The sequence below is a fragment of the Colletotrichum truncatum genome (assembly GCF_014235925.2).
Source record: "Colletotrichum truncatum strain CMES1059 chromosome Unknown Contig_0006, whole genome shotgun sequence".
In the NCBI taxonomy this organism is placed as follows: Eukaryota; Fungi; Ascomycota; class Sordariomycetes; order Glomerellales; family Glomerellaceae; genus Colletotrichum; species Colletotrichum truncatum.
In genome coordinates, this window is record NW_027222403.1 from 1,836,617 (window position 1) to 1,855,320 (window position 18,704).

At 53.3% G+C, this 18,704-nt stretch overlaps 4 protein-coding genes across 4 annotated transcripts; 2 read left to right on the forward strand and 2 right to left on the reverse strand.

Moving 5' to 3' along the window:
* Positions 1 to 5,611: 5,611 nt before the first annotated feature.
* Positions 5,612 to 5,953, reverse strand: CTRU02_209782 (uncharacterized protein; the record flags this gene model as incomplete). Its single annotated transcript, XM_036720600.1, has 1 exon — positions 5,612 to 5,953. One exon carries the CDS (start codon positions 5,951 to 5,953, stop codon positions 5,612 to 5,614), a length of 342 nt encoding a protein of 113 aa, XP_036587440.1.
* A 2,456-nt stretch (positions 5,954 to 8,409) lies between these two features.
* Positions 8,410 to 11,023, forward strand: CTRU02_209783 (peroxisomal abc transporter; the record flags this gene model as incomplete). Its single annotated transcript, XM_036720601.1, has 4 exons — positions 8,410 to 9,039; positions 9,093 to 10,148; positions 10,197 to 10,650; positions 10,701 to 11,023. The coding sequence occupies 4 exons, from the start codon at positions 8,410 to 8,412 to the stop codon at positions 11,021 to 11,023; spliced, it is 2,463 nt and encodes an 820-aa protein (XP_036587441.1).
* Positions 11,024 to 12,745: 1,722 nt separating this feature from the next.
* CTRU02_209784 (tat pathway signal sequence) lies at positions 12,746 to 14,058 on the forward strand (the record flags this gene model as incomplete). The annotated part of the gene is made up of 2 exons (XM_036720602.1): positions 12,746 to 13,347; positions 13,407 to 14,058. The coding sequence occupies 2 exons, from the start codon at positions 12,746 to 12,748 to the stop codon at positions 14,056 to 14,058; spliced, it is 1,254 nt and encodes a 417-aa protein (XP_036587442.1).
* Positions 14,059 to 14,513: 455 nt separating this feature from the next.
* Positions 14,514 to 17,203, reverse strand: CTRU02_209785 (uncharacterized protein; the record flags this gene model as incomplete). The annotated part of the gene is made up of 8 exons (XM_036720603.2): positions 14,514 to 15,542; positions 15,607 to 15,747; positions 15,796 to 15,850; positions 15,909 to 15,970; positions 16,022 to 16,068; positions 16,123 to 16,278; positions 16,331 to 16,604; positions 16,658 to 17,203. 8 exons carry the CDS (start codon positions 17,201 to 17,203, stop codon positions 14,514 to 14,516), a joined length of 2,310 nt encoding a protein of 769 aa, XP_036587443.2.
* Between the last annotated feature and the right edge of the window lie 1,501 nt (positions 17,204 to 18,704).

Here is an 18,704-nt window from a genome sequence, read left to right on the forward strand (position 1 = left end):
GATAGAAAAGAGTGTCGTCACTCACCTCCTTTTTTGACGGGTCCGGCAAGCTTTCCCAGAATCCTCAACCCCTTAACTCAGCTGATGTCGGCCGTGGAAGGCCAATTCGCAATGCTCGTCGCGCGGTCCAGATTGAAGACTGGAAGGTCTTGAATAAAGAAGATGGTCGCGGAGGACGATGATGGAATGGGGGAGAGGAGAAAGGGCGAAGCGACGTCCGGTGAGGTTAGTCGGTCGAACGCGGAGAATGAAAGATGGTTTGGGCTCGGTCGCGCAGGAAGCGGTGCCAATGGAATGACCGGGTGGGCGAGGCAAAGTGGCTGGGGGGCACTGCAGTTCGCAGAGTTGGAGTCAAGCCAGGCTCAGTTCGGGAGACGGAGGACTGTAAAGGTGGTTTGCGGTGCTGTTGGTCGAATCAAGACAAGCGAAAAGTGGGCGAAGGTAGAGAGCGGCTGCAGGGAACAGCAAGACAAGCGGTTAAAAAGTATTAAGGTTCGCTGTATGGTAACAAAGTGAAGGTGGTGATTTCAATAAAAAAGGTATCGAATATCGCTCGAGAAGCTCAAGTCTCTGACCGTTCGAGAGGGGGGTGGAACGTGAGTGACGAGGACGGAGTGAAAAGAGAAGAAACGAGGCCCGGCCGAGGGCTTGAATGAGGTGTTGAAAGCGTGAAAGTGAAAGACGGGGGAAGAATGGGCGGCAGGCGTGCCAAAAGAGATTAGAACGGATGGGTGGATGGGTGGGTGGATGGAGTGGATGGGGTTAGGAAGTGATAGTAGTAGTATGGTAGTAAGAGAGAAAGCTGAGCTGAGCAGAGAAAGTAGAGAGACAGGGTAGCGGCTAGGAAGGTAAAGTGAGCAAAGCAGTGGTGGTGCGCAGCAGCAGCAGCAACGGCAGTGGCAGCAATACAAGTTCGAGTCCTAGTCCTAGTCCCCACGTCCCAAGTCCCAGGCGACGCCTTTTGGTACACACAGCGGAGGAGAAAGAGAAGAGAGACAGACACGGGCAAGACAAAAGACAGCTGGTTCCCGGGGGAGAAGGAGCAGGGCAGGCGGGCACTGCAGGTGCAGGATAGGTAGGTAAGGATTGGGGGCAAGAAAAAGGCACAAGGGAAAAGAGACAGAAGGGGACTTGTGGACGTATCAGAGGCTGAAAGAACGTGAAAAAGCGCAAGCGAGATGATTTTGCCTTTGAAAGCAACGCTGGATGGGGGAGGGGGTTACCAGGAGCTGGTCTGTGTTCACAGGCGCCTAGGGGAACTGGGGGGGTGCCATGTCCCCTGGTCTCCCCTTCTGGCTTGTCTCGTCCCGCCCCCCCAGTCATGGGCTGGGAGCGAGCGACGCTGGAAGGGTGTGGGTGGATTTCCCGGTGAGATTAGCCCATCCCGTCCTGGTTAAGCAGGAAGCCGGGCTGGGAGATGGGGCACGATAGGGGGAGATCAATTACCACAGTAAGCAGTGCCTGCTCGTACTGCCAGATTTGTGCACGGCCCATGCAATTAATGCAATTTCCCGCCGCCTTCCCGCGGAAAGGGTGACGTCTTTGCCATGGATATTGCGGGTGGGGCCCCACCTCTGCATTGACTTCCTGTCAGCGGCACACTGTGCCAGAGACCAGACGACTATCTGGATGCATCAGACGCCATGTCTCTCATCTCCCATTTTCTCATGGCTGGACGCCAAGCTCATATTACAGAAATCTCCATGGTGGGAACACAAGAGACGTTTCCATCCCGGCCATCACACACTCTCACACTCACACATACATGTTGCTATGTACATACACACACACACACACACACACAGGAGCTACCTAGAGCCTGAAATTGAAATTGGCCGCCGACTTTCGTTCTTGACGGGGAAATGCTGGAAGTCAGTCCCGTCTCTCCCACATACAATTTGCTGCTAGCTAGTCGCTAGTAGCGCGCCGTTACGTTTGAATTACAACAACAAACCGAAAGATTACAGAGACCAGGAGGAACCCGTATTGCTCAATGCTCCCCCCCCCCCCCCCCCCCCCAGCTTACTGCTGACCGAAATAAAAGAAAAAGACTGCCTACCTTTTCAGCCAGCACCCGCTGAGAGATTGCTACCATTGTTGACCCAACTCGGCATCCCAGTTCCGTATTTTCTTTCGTCCTTTCGGCCCTGTCCCGACGAGTAAGGTACCTGATTCTTCAAGAAATGGTAATGGGCGCCCCATAAATTACGCCCTCAGGACAGAGCATTTCCAAAGAGAGAACAACCAAAACCCACCCGGTCTTTTATGCTCAGACCTCCGTACCTCCCTCGCCCTGGTCTTCGGCGTGGGCCGCCAGAGACATTCTGACGAGCCTTGACTGACTGAACATACTACATAGTAGGTGGTCGCAGCCAGCAAGCAAGTCCAAGAACAAACCTCCGGAATGAATGCTACCAAACCTGAAAAGAAGAAAAGGGAAGAACGAAGGCCGGCAAAGAGAGAGTGAGGGAAGGGGAAGGAAAAAAAAAAAAAAAAAAAGGAAAAAAGGCAACATGAGCGACCGCAGGAACATCATACTGTCGCATCTCGTTAGACGTCTGCCTCCCGAAGCATGGGTACACAGCGCAGTGCCTGTAAGCCTCCTCGTTCACTTGCCAAGGTATCTTAATTAGCTTCGAAGGGGGGTTTATAGAGTGGATGCTACCGCCGCCGCCTTTGCGAGCGTCTGACCTTACGCCGGGCTAGACAGGGTAAGGCCAACCGGGCGGCTTCTCCTTCAATGCACGCCGGATCCCCGTCCCAAGTCCAAGTCTCGTCCCGGCCGCCGCGATATCATTTACTAGTGGTCTAGGTGTGCGCCCCTAAGCCCCAGTCTCTAGGGCCTGGAGCGAGGTCTTTCTCCTACCATTCTTCGTGTTGATGGCAGAGCCAACCAGCCAGTGGGGGCCTGACAGGTGTAAACCGGATTGCATGAGCAGCTGTTATGTTCAGACCGAATATCGGCAAAAGTGGCAAAGCTACCAGATGCTGACTGTCCATCGATATCGATCAATCAGATAGGGCGCCCGAGGTACTTTGAGACGGTATAATAACGACCTTACGAAAATGTACCTCTTTTCGCCCAGATTAGGATGACGGCGGCCCAGGTAACATGGCACATGGATGAGGCAACCCCCAACTGGCAATATCCTCATGCACTAAGCGTATGGCAGCGGGCATCCGCACAGGAGTACATGCAGCTAGCTGCACATCTCCGAGCGTTTTCGCCCTGCTTCTGGGCCTGTGATTCCATCCACACTCATCTATTACCCGCCCAAGTTGTGACCACTAAAATGTGCTAGGTAGGGGGAGGAGGCGGGCCACGCGGGTGCAATTAGTTTATGATCACCGCTCGTCGTGAAGTCTCAGGTACCGGTATTCTGATCAGATACAGTAAAGAAGACGAGAAAGGCCTGGGGGTCTGAATGAAAGCCAATAATGGTTGAGGAAGAGACAACCGACAAGACGATACCAAGGATAGGCTTGCGGGCCAACCTGGGCAATTCACACTTTGTAGAGGCAAACCTGCAAAGCCGCAGAGAAATGGCCATCCAATTACGGTCGGACGGGAAGCTCTCGCAGCTTGGTGGGTGAGAACTCCAGAACCCCCCGGGCACCGCTTCTTGATTGGCCATGTTACCGCCCAATGGAGTGACGGATTTGGTTGGGCAGCACCTCATGCAACACTCAATCCGTCCCACCCCAATTACGCTGCATCTCGAAGGAGTATTGTGTAGGCACCGCTCAGCGTAAGGGGGCAATCAACCACCAGCGACTGGGGGCCGCAATACGGTAATAACGCCGTGGTGAGATGGAAGGTTTTTTAGCCCGATTTCGCACCTGCTGCAACTTGTCAAACATCACGACAAACCATGCTCCAATATCCACTGGCCCAACCCGGGAGACCGTTTCTGCACTTCCGGGTCCGGTTGTGACGACTGTGGTGCTAGTAGTCGTACATTGGTACGTTAGTATGCAAAAAAACGGAATAGCCTGATCCCTGCTCACTGTCTATCTTTCGTGTGCCAGTCACTGGGCCGCACAGCAAACTCGACTGCTTCCATGAGGAACGGCCGGGGCGCCCTGCTTTGACGGGTGCAATTCTCGGCATACATGGTCCGCCGCGCGTACAGACATCGAGCAGGACATTGGACGACAGAAGCGCAACAACGCTACGTCAACAGTTCAAATCTACGGGGACGCGAGGGCTCGTTAACTGAGCTCTGCGGTTGTTGTACATACTAGTCGTAGGTGGTAGTGATGGGTGGTGTTGTGTGGGGTGCTTGCCGTGCCAGTGCATGAGCAGCAGTGCTTTTTGCGGGGTTCTCATTTCCATATTTTTGATTGGGCTTCCCACTTTCCCTCCTCCCCAGCACCCAGTTAGAAACAAATGATAAAAAAAAAAAGAAAAAAAAGAATTAAGTGTCCGAGCATAGTAGTAGCTGGATTTGATGATCAGACAACCTTGGTCGAAATACGTACCGCCGAAGCCATATTGCATTTATTTTGCAATTTTTATTTTATTTTTATTTTATTTTTTGGCAAGAACCGTTCCTCGAGTGGAATGATAATCAGTCATGAAGAACACATGGGCGCCGTTGATCACCGTTGGGAAAAAGGAGGAGAACCTGCAAACCCCCTAGAGCCAAGTCTTACGTTCTTATTTATTTACTTTTTGTTTTTATTTTATTCTTGTTCACCCCGTCATCGTTCCATGGCCCTGAGCGGCTGGCGGCTGAGACTGGCAGACCGGCCACAAGCCACGCAGACGTTGTGTAATCCCTCAGCAGATGCAAGCCTTTTCTGGTTCCTGCGTATGTGCCTGTATCACATTTTCACATCCTCCGACCTCTTTACACTGTCCCCTACCCGCACAAGGATCGGAGCCGGCCGGCCGGATGTCGAACTGAGCCTCCCGTGACGTCCGCGACTCCTCAAAACTTCCGGTCATTCTGGGATGAACAAAGGGGGGAAAACCAAGAGGGAAGAATGCAGTTTTATCACAATCATTTGCCTCCCGTCGACCGTGATCAATATGTTTTATCTTTTCATTATACCATTCTACCATCCCCCGCCCCCCGTTTATGAAAAGCGCCTAGTCATGCAATGATATCGTGACCACCACAACACTTCTCCGTCATTAACGCCTGTCAGCCAGCCCTCCTACTTATTATCCTTTTCCGCCTAGTCCAGTTCGCGCTCAGCTTCACCGCCATCTGTCTTTGCCAAAAAAAGCTTCTCGCCCGCCCTGCCTGTAGCTAAATCCACGGTTGCTCCCGCCAAGCCAAAAAACAATCCAAAGTCAGTTTGAGAGTTTCTCACAGAAAGGCCAACCCCCCCCCCCTGACCTAGCAACATTGAGCTTAGCCATTAATAAGCATACATACACACGGCGGCGGCGGCGGTGGCGGCGGTATTTTCCGTGTCTCGATATCAGCCGTTCTTGACATGTATCTCGAGGTGGCCGAAATTGTCCAAATCTTCAGCGAAAAGGGACGTGGTGTATCCGCCTCGTAGCATGGCACGCACCCGCGGTGAGTCTGGATCAGTGGTCCAGAGACTGAACCACCACCCCCTCAACTCCTCAGTTTCCTGGCGTTTTGAGAAGGGGCTAGGGGAGATGTGAAACGTACCTCAGTGTCTCAGAGCCTTGGCCGAATCCGTCGACCTGCGCTTCCGCCTCGCCACGCGCCTCCCTGCGCAGCCGCATTTTGTCGGCGTCCCAGACGATGATGGCCGGCCTGGCCAGCTCGGCCACGATTTGCTTGACCGGCACGTTGGGCGAGCAGGTGAAGACGAGCGTCGTGTCGTCGACCTCGAGGAACCCCTTAACGCCGTCGAGGACCGTGAAGTCGTGGTTCTGGAGGAATCGTCTCGAGATGTGCGTGTAATCGGGCTCTTGGGTGTAGCATGGTATCTCGCGACCACTGCGGCGCTTCATGACCTCGGCCATTGTCAGGGCGGCTGCGTGTTGGAAATACGACCGAGATTGCAAGTGGTTGTTTTCGACGTCGAGGTCTCCTAGACCGAAGCATACAACTTTGTACACCTGTTTAGAAATGGGAGCTGCGGATAATACCGCTACGAGATAACGACATGCATCACTTGCGACCCATGCCTGCTGATAGCGTGCCCATTTCTCCTCAATGACGGCGGTGTCATCTGGAGATGGCGGTGGCCGCTTGGGATCACGGCCCACGCAGCATATCTGGATTGTGCAAAAGGCCGACGACAGTTCTCGCCCGCGGTCAGGCGATCGCAATCCTCTGACCAAGACCTGAATAGGCATGAAGGAGAGCGCGAGATACTCGTCCCTGTCGAGATTCTAGTTAGTATATACCATCCTGTCAGCGCTGTAGCATGCGCACTCACGTAGAGTCATCAGAGAGCCATCCGCCGCGTGGAACGCGGTACTTGTTCCCGTCGATGCCGTCCATCACCACATCCGGCGTTGTCTGATGCAGCTGTATCTCGGCGTCTATGAGCTGCTCTCTGGTCCATAATGGTGCGCCGGACTTATACAGCGCCCATATCTGCTGGGCGATCTCGGCATCCTCCTCCTCTGATGCGTACGATGAAGCCTGCAGCTGATATGAAGTGGGATCCGAATCCATGGTCAAGAAACCCACGCATGTAGTGTATCTCGTTGTTCAAGTAGCTGAATCCGAGCATATGAGAGTGACCTACACCTAGGCGGTTGCGGCATGGCGACTCTTATAAAGAAGGAGCAGCAGTAGCGGCAGTGATATGTCGTCTTTGCGACAAACACACGATGTCTTCGCGTCGCAAAGGACTTTTGACTGTTTTTTTTTTTTTTTTTTAAGGAGCGCAGGTAAGCTGGGCCACTATTGTGGCCGTGGCCAAGCAGGCCCGCGCGAGGAAGGCTGCTTACTTTCGTTGGGGCCGGGGTCGCAACCCACGGGTGCGGCTGTGATGCATGCAGCCTGAACCGCCGCCGCGGATTGACCATGACGAGTTGTCAGATTTTCGGTATGACTTGCGAAGAGGCAAATAACGGATGCCTGTTGCCGTTTTTCTCAGAGCATATGACTGTAGTTGGTGATGAAAGCCAACACTATGATTCATTATTTTAATGGGGATTGAAACAGAGGGCGGTCATTGTGGATAAAGTCCTAGACCCCTAGACTCAGCTTGTCTAATCCGAACGACAGGTTTGCAGATCCACAGTGTCTTCTCTGACGGGCATACATGAGCGGACATTTTGACGAACGAGAACCAAGATCGTTTCACGTCAGAAGAGACACGATAAGAAACAGGAGTCGAGGGTTTCTAGAACATGGCTTTGTCAGTGATGCGGGTCGTCTATGATGAAGTTTGAGCTGTAACAATCACTTATTAAAGTGGATATAATTCAGTGTTCATTCTGCGCCAAAAAAAAAAAAAAAAAAAAAAAAGTTTCTGTGTCTGATCGGTAACTCCGTCCTCCAAGACCTGCCTAAGTGCCAAAGAGCGCTGCTAGTGATTATGTTTTTTTAACACTGAAGATTATTAGGGCACTCTAGGTCGGTCCACTCCACTCAGTGAAGACACAGCGTGCACATTTACAAAGACAATTACTTCTCTAGAAACTCCTCGAGAAACTCCTTAGAAAACAAACATGAAGTTTAATGTCAGCGTGCGTCCTCAAAACGTCTTCAGTCGTCAAACATCCATCATGTGACTGCGCACCGCCGCCCCCACATCTGATTCTGGGGTTTTGTCATCTGGTATCCGTCGTTTGCCGGATGTCGTTCGTTCAGGTTCAGGCTCTCCCCAGATCCTGGCGGGTTAGCGTCATTGCCGTCCGAAACCAGCCACTCACACGGCCGGAACAGCTCTCGGCTCTCACTCTAAGGGGGTCACCCCCTTGGCCGCCTTTCTGCAGTGGAGAGGCGCCTAGCAAAAAGAGACCCAAAGCACCAGCTTTCCCCAAGTTATCCACCGGTTCGGGTGTTACTGGCAGTGCCTCGGAACTCCACTGCCACCCGGCATTCACATGTCGTAATGGATCACGAGCCAGAGTGAGAGAGCAAACAACCCCCCCAAAGCCAAAGCCCATCTGTTCTCCTCCCAAAACCACCACCAGCGACTCAGCCTGCCATTGCGACCACGTGCCTGGCCCGACCATCGATCGCACACACACGCACTTTCTTGCAAGGCTAGGAAAGTCCGTCGCCGAAGCGCCACACACAAAATAACAACAAAACATCCACACTCTCTTCTCTTTTTCCTTATCCCGGAGCGGCAGAGCAATCCCATCACACATCCCACACCGTCGCATACATCCCTCGTCCTGTGATGGCTACGCATTCGTAGCGTCATCCCCCATCCGCGGCGAGCCTGCGCGACTCGATCCCACGACTACCGACACAACCGTAATCAACACCACCGTATCCTTTATCCGCCGCAATGGCCGAACAATCCACCCTCCGCCAATCGGCCGCTGAGGAGGCCATCGCCGCCTTCTTCGACAAGTACTCGACACTCATCCGCACCCGCCTCCGAAATACCTCCCGCACAACCCGCCAGCTTGCCGTCCTTGCTCTCGCCGCGTCCATTGTGCTCAGCGCCGCCGGCGGGAGGAGATGGTGGAGGCGTCGGCGCGAGGAGCGGGAGCAGGGCCGCAAGCTCGTCCGCACCAATTCGTGGCTGCACAATAAAGATGGCTCCCGCACAATATATGTCCCCTACAAGGATGGCACTTCCAAAGTTGTCATCCAGACCACTAAGCCTTTGACCTTCGAGGCGCATCGTAGGCTGTTCTTGAACCCGCCGCGGGTGTCCGGGCTCGGCGACGGCACTGTCCCATCGGCACAGACGAAGCCTGGTTTGAACCTGGCCTTTCTGCACCAGTTCCTAAGTTTGATGAGCATCATGATTCCGAGGTGGTCGAGTAAAGAGGCCGGCCTTCTCCTGAGTCATGGCGTATTCCTGATGCTTCGAACTTACCTGTCCCTCGTCGTCGCCCGGCTCGATGGTGAGATTGTAAGAGACTTGGTTGCCGGGCAGGGAAAGAAGTTTCTTTGGGGATTGGTCAAGGTAAGCGGTTAGGGTACACCCATTGTCTAAACGTCTTCTAATCATCATTGCAGTGGTGTGGTCTTGGTGGCTTCGCCTCCTACACGAACGCGATGATCAAGTTCCTCGAATCCAAGGTCTCCATCGCTTTCCGAACAAGGCTTACTCGGTACATCCACGACCTCTACCTAAACGACAGCCTCAACTATTACAAACTGTCCAACTTGGACGGCGGTGTCGGACAGGGCGCCGACCAGTTCATCACGCAAGATCTGACGCTCTTCTGTGCCGCCGCAGCGAATCTGTACTCGTCGCTCGGCAAGCCGTTTGTCGATCTTTGCGTATTCAACTACCAGCTGTTCCGATCGCTCGGCCCGCTAGCTCTGACAGGTCTGCTGAGCAACTACTTCTTGACAGCAAGTATCCTGCGTCGGCTGTCCCCTCCATTTGGCAAGCTCAAGGCTGTGGAGGGACGCAAGGAGGGTGACTTTAGAAGCTTACACGCCCGTTTGATTGCGAACGCCGAGGAGATTGCTTTCTATGGAGGTGCCGATATGGAGAAGCAATTCTTGAACAAGGAATTCAAGTCGCTCAAAAACTGGATGGAGGGCATCTACATGCTCAAGATTCGATATAACATGCTCGAGGACTTCATCCTCAAGTACAGCTGGAGTGCGTACGGCTACCTGCTGTCGTCGTTGCCCGTCTTCCTTCCCGCGTGGGGTGGCCTCGGCGGTGCGGCAGAGTTGGCCGAGACCGCTGGCAAGGGCCACAGAGAGCGTGGTCGTATGAAGGAGTTCATTACCAACAAGCGCCTCATGTTGTCGCTGGCGGATGCTGGCGGTAGAATGATGTACTCCATCAAGGACCTTTCAGAACTGGCTGGCTACACCAGCCGAGTTTATACTCTCATCTCGACACTCCACAGGGTTCATGCCAACGCCTACTACCTTCGTGGCCAGCCAAGCGAGTTGCACTCCCTCTCGGACGTCCAGGGTACGATCCAGAAGGGCTTCGACGGTGTTCGATTCGAGAATGTCCCGATTGTTGCTCCGGCCCTCTGGCCCAATGGTGGTGAGGAGTTGATGGAGTCTCTCTCGATGGTTGTGAGGAGAGGAGAGCACCTTTTGGTAAGCTAACCTTGGTTGATGCTCTAGGGCCGTAACTAACACGCCTAGATCTCCGGACCCAACGGTGTCGGAAAAACAGCTATTGCACGCGTTCTCGCTGGATTGTGGCCGGTTTACCGTGGACTCGTCAGTCGCCCCAAGGACATCGGACAGGACGGTATTATGTTCCTGCCGCAACGGCCGTACCTCAGCATCGGTACCTTGCGTGACCAAGTCATCTACCCCGACGGACACCATGACATGCGCGAGAAGAGGAAGTCAGAGGATGATCTGAAGCGCATTCTGGACGAGGCTCGCCTTGGCTACCTCCCTGACCGCGAGGGTGGTTGGGATACCCGCAAGGAGTGGAAGGATGTTCTCAGCGGTGGTGAGAAGCAGCGCATGGGCTTTGCCCGTGTTTTGTACCACGAGCCTCAGTACGCCATCGTCGACGAGGGCACCAGTGCTGTGTCCCAAGACGTCGAAGGCTTGTTGTATGAGACATGCAAGGAGAAGGGCATCAGTAAGTGTGGCCCCTTTCAGCAGCGTCACGGTTTTATTAACATTGAAAAGCACTCATTACTATCTCCACGCGCGCCTCTCTCAAGAAGTACCACACCTATAACCTTATCCTCGGCATGGGCGAGCGGGGCGACGAGTGGGAGTTTGAAAGGATCGGAACGGAGAGAGAGAAGATGCAGGTAGAGAAGGAGCTGCAAGATCTCCGAGAGAGACTCGAGCAGGTGGAGACGTGGAAGGCAAGGCGGCAGGAGATCGAGGATGAGCTATCCCGTGTGTGGGTTGCCGGCGGCGAATCTCTGGACCCGCCTTCATATGCAGAGAGCGAGAGCGACAGCCTCAAGGGAAAGGGAAAGGAGGTGCAAGGCGATGCCTAGAGTGGAAGACTCGTTTGGACACTACTGCTGTACAATTAAAGAATACACTTGGCATGTGGGGATGAGACTATACGCATTATGTAGAAGAAACATGGCATGCACCACAACATCTGTTCATGAATCCGCGACGCCAGTAGCCCCAGTACCTATACGCATTTGCAGACACTACCCCGCCGCCGCATTGTTTATCGTTCGTCAAGCAGGTCATCTTTATGGGTGATCCATTGGCTCCTACTGCCGTTGATAGCCCCTACGACATACTGGCGCCCACCGTTTAGCTTCCTTACCAAGTAGCCGCGAGCCCTTACCTAGCATGTCATATTCCTTAAACAAAAAAGCCTTCAGTCCGCTGTTCCACTCTGCAACATACCGACTCCCGACTACAAACTTCGCAGGCCGATGGTCCCCACTATCCTAGACTCGAGGCGTCGCCACCCAGTAGTTCCTTAGTCGTTCCCTGTCGTTCATTCTCAAAAGCAGTTAGTAGTGTCTCACTACTTACCCGATCGACCAATGACGGCCTCCGTGAAGCCACCGCTATCACATAAACTATTTGCTGGGCCGCGCAGCTCCGACTTTTACCCCGACATCAACCTCTTTCATTGTTCGCTTTTGGTGTCCGGTTTTCACCCGTCCTGCTTAGTTGGAATAATTTTGCCAGTCTCTTTGATTCCTGGTCTCTCATCTGGTGCTAGCGCCGGGCTGTTGATGACAGTCCGACTACCCTTGCTGCGGAGTCTACACCTGACGAACATCAAATGAGGAACATCAACAATCCCAGTTGCAGATTGATCCCTGCCCGGAATGAAGCGCCTCCTCTCGTTGATGCTTCAAAAGTTGCATCTGGGTCGTGCTTTTATCCTCAGAAAGGAAGCTCCAGGCTGGCAAGCGCCAGAGCCCAGCCGTATACAGCCAGCAGGCCATATGTCGACACTGCCCTACTTACCAGAAGGCTCAGCCTCCGGGCGCCCCATCTGGCAACTGCAGACTAACCGTTCTCTCAGGTTCTAGATGAAGTCGTTCATCGGCAGCAGCCAAAAGCGGTTCACATTGCGGCGCAGAAGCTTCAATCAGTGTGTTTCCGAGTAGACAAGGGCCATGAAACGGACGCTCCTTTGCTCTCCCTCGCCTTCTCCCCCACTTGTCTTTGTCTGTCTTTACCCAATTTTCTTCGTCCATCGCCGCCGCGAGTCCCCGTCTCTCTGTTTCCTTTGTTCTTGGGTGACTAGAGCCGAGTCGTGAGCTCCTTGAAAAACAAACAGTTGTTGATCCCACTAAATGTCGTGCATCCCATCGAACCCGTTGGCGTCCCCTGCGTATTATATCAAGTCTTCAAGGATCTTCGACCCAGCTCGAGAGACATTGAGTCCCTTGCAAACTCCAGCATCACGGCCAAGTTGAGCCACAGACGTTTGTGTTAACTCTATTTTGTCCGAGAGTTACAAGAACGGTCTGTTCCGTTTTGTCTGTCGTCGTGGTTCACTATCTCTTTTACTTTTGTTACCACTACAGCTTTTACTCTATCCGGTTTGAATAGAGTTGCTTTGAGATAGGAGGTAATGACATTCGACATCTCCATACATCGCCCATTCTGCCTGTTTGCGTAGACAATCGACGTAAAGAGATTCATCGTCACCCAGTACAGCCGTACTTGCACATCACCAAAGAGGGACGGTCACGCACATACTAGAGGCTGTTGTTATCTCTGAAGCCCAGAGCAAGATGCCCAAGGCCCCCCTCTCACCAGCCTCAAGCCGTAACGCCATGTTGATGGCAGGTCGCATGCCTGTCATCGCCGAAGACGAGTCCGTCACACCCATCACAGTACCTCCGGCAGCAACTTTACCCCCGTCGCCGCCAAGATTCAACCCAAAGAAGCCAAGGGCATACGGCCGGTCGCCCACATCGCGGCCCATATACGCGCACCCGTCTTACCCCCCGTACTCTCACTCCCGCAACTCTTCCCGTGAGAGCCTCCACAGCATTCACAGCATTCACAGCGTTCGCAGCGTTCGCAGCACACGCAGTGTTCAGAGTGTACGGGCGCCCAGCCTGCGCAGTGTCAGCGGCGGCAGCAGCTTCGCCGGCAGCAACCCCAGCTCGAGCAACTCATCCCCCCGAAACTCTTACTACAACAAGAACAGCTCTCCAAACTTTCCCGTAACCATGCCCGCCAGGTCGGCGGCCACTCAGGAGAAGGCCAGGGCGAATGCGCGGGCCCTCCGCCGGAGAAAACGGTACCGCATTACTGTCGTCATCGTCATCGCTGTCTCTCTCATTGTGGGCCTGGCCGTCGGTCTGACGGCCAGCACATGGAAGCAAAAGTGCGTCTCATTCCCTTTCTTCCTTACTTGGATTGGTACCGGAAACTAACATCAAACAGCACCTCACCAACGCCCTCTGGCACCCCAGCCCTTTCCAACCTCTTCCCAGCGGGCTCCTTTTCCTTCAACACCGCCCTCCAAGCATCCAGCACGGGCTGCACCTCCAAAACCTCAACATGGAGCTGCTACCCAGACGTGACGTACGCCAACGCCTCGTCCTCCGGCTCCAGAAACCGCTCCTTCGCCACCTTCTTCTGGACAATCATGCCCAAAAACTCATACTCCTACCAAATCTCCTCGCCGGCGAGCCCTTCCGCCCCGCAGTTCTCCAACGTGAGCATGAACCTGCTCGACGCGAACTCGTACGACGAGCGTCTGGTCTTCAAATTCTCCATGCCCAAGACCGTCGTGCCGTCTGAAACCATCGCCCCCAACAACAAATCCTCGACGTGCACATTCAACGACACCACTTTTCAGGCGACGCTTTGGACGCGGAGGAACAGCGACAACGATACCGCGACCATCGGCGTCGCTGCCGGAAACGCCACGGCAGTTCCGGATCCCTCCAAGTGGTCGGTCTGGCCTGGCGAGGTCGAAATCCTGCAGCTCAAGAGGGGCGGCCCGAATTGCAAGGACAACGACGGTAACGAGTTCAAAGTTGCTGCTGGCGATGGGCAGTGCGAATGCCGGTATGTCAACTTTGGCCTCTGATAGTTTATAACGCGCCGCGAGTGGTGCGTATGTGTGTGTGTGGTGAGACTGTATGAAGTGTCTGTTATATATGATGAAATTTTTCTTTTGTTAGAGAGGAGGAGAATGGATGATTAAGTTATGAAGTCATGGACATAGCATCTGTATACTATATTTATATATACTAAGAATGATACCCTATATTCTATGTATCCTCATGAAATCATGTTTGCGTGTCTAGATTAGTATGGAAATGCGGCTGCGTGCGTGGCCGGCCGTCTCGCCTTCTATCTATATGAACCCACTGCGACAGTCAAACTCCGTGATCGATGCAACGTAACGCCAACTCGTCTATATCACTCATACATAAATCCTTCTAATCCACGTCTTTTAAAACTTCCAAAACTCCCATTCTTCACTTTTTTCGAGAGCGTGGGTTGGCCACGGCTTTTCACATACATTCCCGAGATAAAAAATCACCGTGGCTGCGCGTGGTGAGACGGATCGAAAAACTGCATATTTTCAGCGTCGCCTTCCTCCGGGTAGAAGTTCAAACCTGGCGGATTCGGCTGATACTGTTGGAACTGTTGTGCCTGGCCCTGGAAGCCCTGGTGGTTAAACAGGTTTGCGCCGTCAAACTGCTGCTGCGGCTGTTGATATCCTGGAAACCACATGCCCGGAGGCTGTTGCTGAGGTAGCTGTTGCTGTGCCTGAAAGTGTAACTGCGGCACGTACCCCTGTGCCATAAAGTCATTTCCGTGATAATACTGATTCTGCTGCTGGTGCTGGTGCTGGTGCTGGTGCTGCATCAGATGGGCCCCGGTGTGGAGGTACCCGAGGTCCGGCAGCGGCGGCGCCGCGAAGCCGTTCGGCGGAGGGAAAGCGCCCATCGTTGACGCGGGATACCGGGGTGCGCCTACGGGCTCCATGTTGCGGGAGGCGTCAAAGACCATCTCCCGTGGCGGCTGTCGGTGCGGCCTGGGCTCGAGATAGGCGGTCGAGTCGAGACGAGTCTGGAACTCGTACATGCCGCCGCCGCCGCCGCCGCGCGCCGCCTGGTCCAGAGTCATTTGTGGCTGCTGCGGGAGCGGCGGTGGGAAGCCCGCCAGAGGTTGCTCGAGCCTCCGCCGCGGGGAGTACCGGATTCTGTCTTCGGCAAGGTCGCTAGGAGGCCGGCCCCGCTTTTGACCCGCGTCCCCTTCCACGTCCGGCTCGTCGCCGTCGACGCGGGGCGAATTGAAGAAATCTCGCGCCCACTGCATGATTTCTTCGTCCGACTCGAGGTCGACGGAGGAGAGGCGGTCGCTGATTCGCTTGACGAGGTTGGCTAGGTTCGGACGCTGGGAGGGTTCGTGTGCCATGCATAGCTGTACTACATCCCTGAGTTGCGAATCGATATCACTAAACCGTTCGGACTGGAGGGCGGCGCCGTAGGTGTCGACGCCGTTGACGCGGATGGCTCTTACCGGGGGGTTGAATGAGCAGCGGGTTATGGCGCACCACATCTATGATGAGTTAGTTTAAAAAGCCAAATACTCAAAGAAGGAGGTGGGTGGGTGTTGCGCTTACGATGACTCCGATCTGGTAGACGTTGGAGTGCATTCCGTAGTTGCCAGCAACTCTTGGCTTGCTCCCGTCGAGGGCGACGAATTTGTTAGGCCCATCATCTCCCCAGTCTCCCATAACATCCCAATCACGGGTGAATTGCTCCTACTTGCGTCAGTAATCGAAGTCAGTGGACGTGTGTTTGTTACTTACTGGCATGTAAAACCACTTCTTTCCCCTGACCCGAGACTTCCAGAAAAGTTCTTTTCTGTGCAATTCATGTTAGTTAACCAAGACTCCGAGGAGGGGGGAAGAGAACAACTTACGTAAAATGTCGGGGATTAGTTGCAGCCTCGCTGAAGAATTGAACGTTGCCAAAGTCGGCGATCTGGCATTGTCAGCATTCATACCCATCATCCAGGGTCGTAGACAACGCTACCTTGAAAATGGGAAAATCGCCATGCTCCTTATCCCTGTCAGCGAGAACTAGTGCCATGTTAGCTTTGAAAAGCCATCGTCATGATATACAAAGCGACTTACTGTTCTGAGGATCGAGATCAAAGTGCACCGTCTGCTGCGGGGGCAGATCCTGACGGGGGATGTATTCATCAATGGGCTCGTTGGAGTCCCATTCGGGGTGGGTAGCCTTATGATGTTCTTTTGGTGGATAACCCATGCCAACGAGTCCAGAGACAACTGAGGTTCAGGTTAGCAAGACTTCATGACTTTCTACTTGGGGTTCACTCACGGCATTTGAACAACATCCAAAGAGCCTTGTTTGGCCAGGGTTTCTTGCTGCGACTGGCCTTGTTGAGCCATGAATGCAGGCTGCCGTGAGCGGCGTACTCGGTAAGAATGAAATTGCGCGCCCGCTGTTTGGCAATGTCCCATTTCTTGTCCTGTTCCTCGAAAGATGATCTCGCTTTGTATTTGTATTTATTTGCGTTGTCTTCGTCTCTTTTGGCCTTGATTTCCTGTGTGATGTCAAGAATTTGCAAGATATGCTTGGCACCCTTGTATTTCTTGTATGGCTGAGTTAGCAGACTGTATTGGGTGGTGGCATGGGAGAACTTACTAAGAGAGCCTTTTCTTCCTGCACCAGTGAGCCGTGGGCGGCGTGTTTGGCCCGTTCCACCTTCATCACGCATTCTGTCTTAACGTTGCGGTCGCTCTTGTGCTGGACCAGGGCAGCGATCCCGTAACCGCCCGCGGCTAAGATCTTCTTTAGCGAAATGCCATAGCCCTTGGAGGCGGTTCCTTGGCCATAATTGTTTGCTGCTACCGCCTGTCGTCTGTTGTCGACGAACTTGTCCCCTGCATACGGGGTCTTCAATTGGTCTTCGGGTTGGTAGGGGCCTTGGTTCTCGCCCTGCGCTACTGGAATGAGATCGCCATAGTTTCCCATCACCCCATCTCCCCTCATTGTGGCCATACGATGCGCTATTGAGTGTCTGAGGCGTGCTCGGTGTTGTTCTGCGGTTTCGTCCGCCGCTTGACAGGAGCAAATGTGCGGCACCCGAGGTGCCATGGGTCTGAATTGATCTGCGTTCATGTTGGGGTCTGCGTCAATGTTCAAAATATGATGGTTTGTTTGCTGAGAGCTGTGGTTCATGATTTTCATTTCGAAAGCTATCAACTAGTTATGTATCATTTATAAGATGTTTTATGACATTTTGACAGATACTATACAAAGGAGACGAGGCAATGATGGTGTTATTTTAAGACGAACAGGAAAGACAATGCCCATGATTTGCCCATGACCTGTTTTTGAGCGTCCGACTTTCAAAAAGTGGCATTGTTGGTTGTTTGAGTCTTTTGTGTAAGATGTCAATACCTGGCTGGAGTCGTTGCATTGTTATGCCATGTTCTGCGAGTCAACACAATAAATAGTCTTTGCCATAACAAATGCTTTCAAGTTGAATAGGGGACAAGGGACGAATGATTGACCGAGTTAATAGCCGCATAAAGAAGCCAGGTGTTTCATCATTGGCCAGAGAGAAGAGCAAGACAAAATCAAACATCATGCTAGCTCACTTCTCAAGTCGTCGAAACCTTTGTCATCACCGCTTGGCGATCCTTCGGACTCGATGCAACGGTAAGGAAGAACGGAAGACGTGCAGTGCTAAATTGGAGCACGCCGATGGTCAGGCCCACCCGGCTGAAATGCAAATGGAGTTCAGCTCCAGTGGGGATTCACACGCCCACCCACGTGGATACGAATGGCTCCGGTAAATACGCTGTGATACGGAGTACTCGTAGTCAAGACGAGCGACATTCCGCGCAAGTGAGCAGGTGGCGTCTTCGTTGGTCTACTAGTAGGTTGCTAACTGGCAGTGGGTTGCGCGTGCGATCTAAAGATCTGACGTGCATGATAAGGGTAATGGGTAATCTCATCAGAAGCCAAGCCGTGGGATTACGTCTTTTGGATGCTGCTTATTCTAGAAAAACACGCGTTGATGCAGAATTTATCGTGCTGGTCTCAACGGGTGTTGTTCTTCAAGGAAGGGTTGGTGACGGCAGAGAAGAAGCCAATTAGCCGCGCCGAATAGCATTTAGGCTAAATGCGATTTAAATCGGGTCTCGGCGAAATCATTCTCCACTAAGACTGTCTTTAGCGGAGCTAACAAAAGAAAGAGCGAAGGTGACCGAAAGGCCAGACCATATCAGTGCGGATACGCGTGGAAGAGGGGGAAAAAAAAGAGAAAGAGTTGGGCAGCTTACATCAAAACGTTTCCTGGTAGATGCGAGCATCTGACAGGTAGCCTGTGTCAAAGTTGCTACCCCACGTCTAGATTCCCACCACATTGGGGGGACAAGGAAAGAAAAAGATCCCAAGCAGTCTTTTGCGCGCTTGACGAGAGGGGCACAAGACCTTTTTGCAGCAAGAGCACGGCGCAGGGCAGCCAGTGGCAGCCCCCCAAAGCCGCCGCCGCCAATCACTGCAGGCAAACTGTATGTTGCTTGCCAACAACTTCAGAAAGTTCTTAGGTCAATCATGCGCACTTCGTTACTTCTGACCTTGCCTTAGCTTGTGGCCAACCTTCGTCAGGGTTCCAATGGCTGCGAGGCGGCGGGAAGTGTGAACCCCAGAATTTCATTCCCAAGTCTGGTCTTTTCCATGG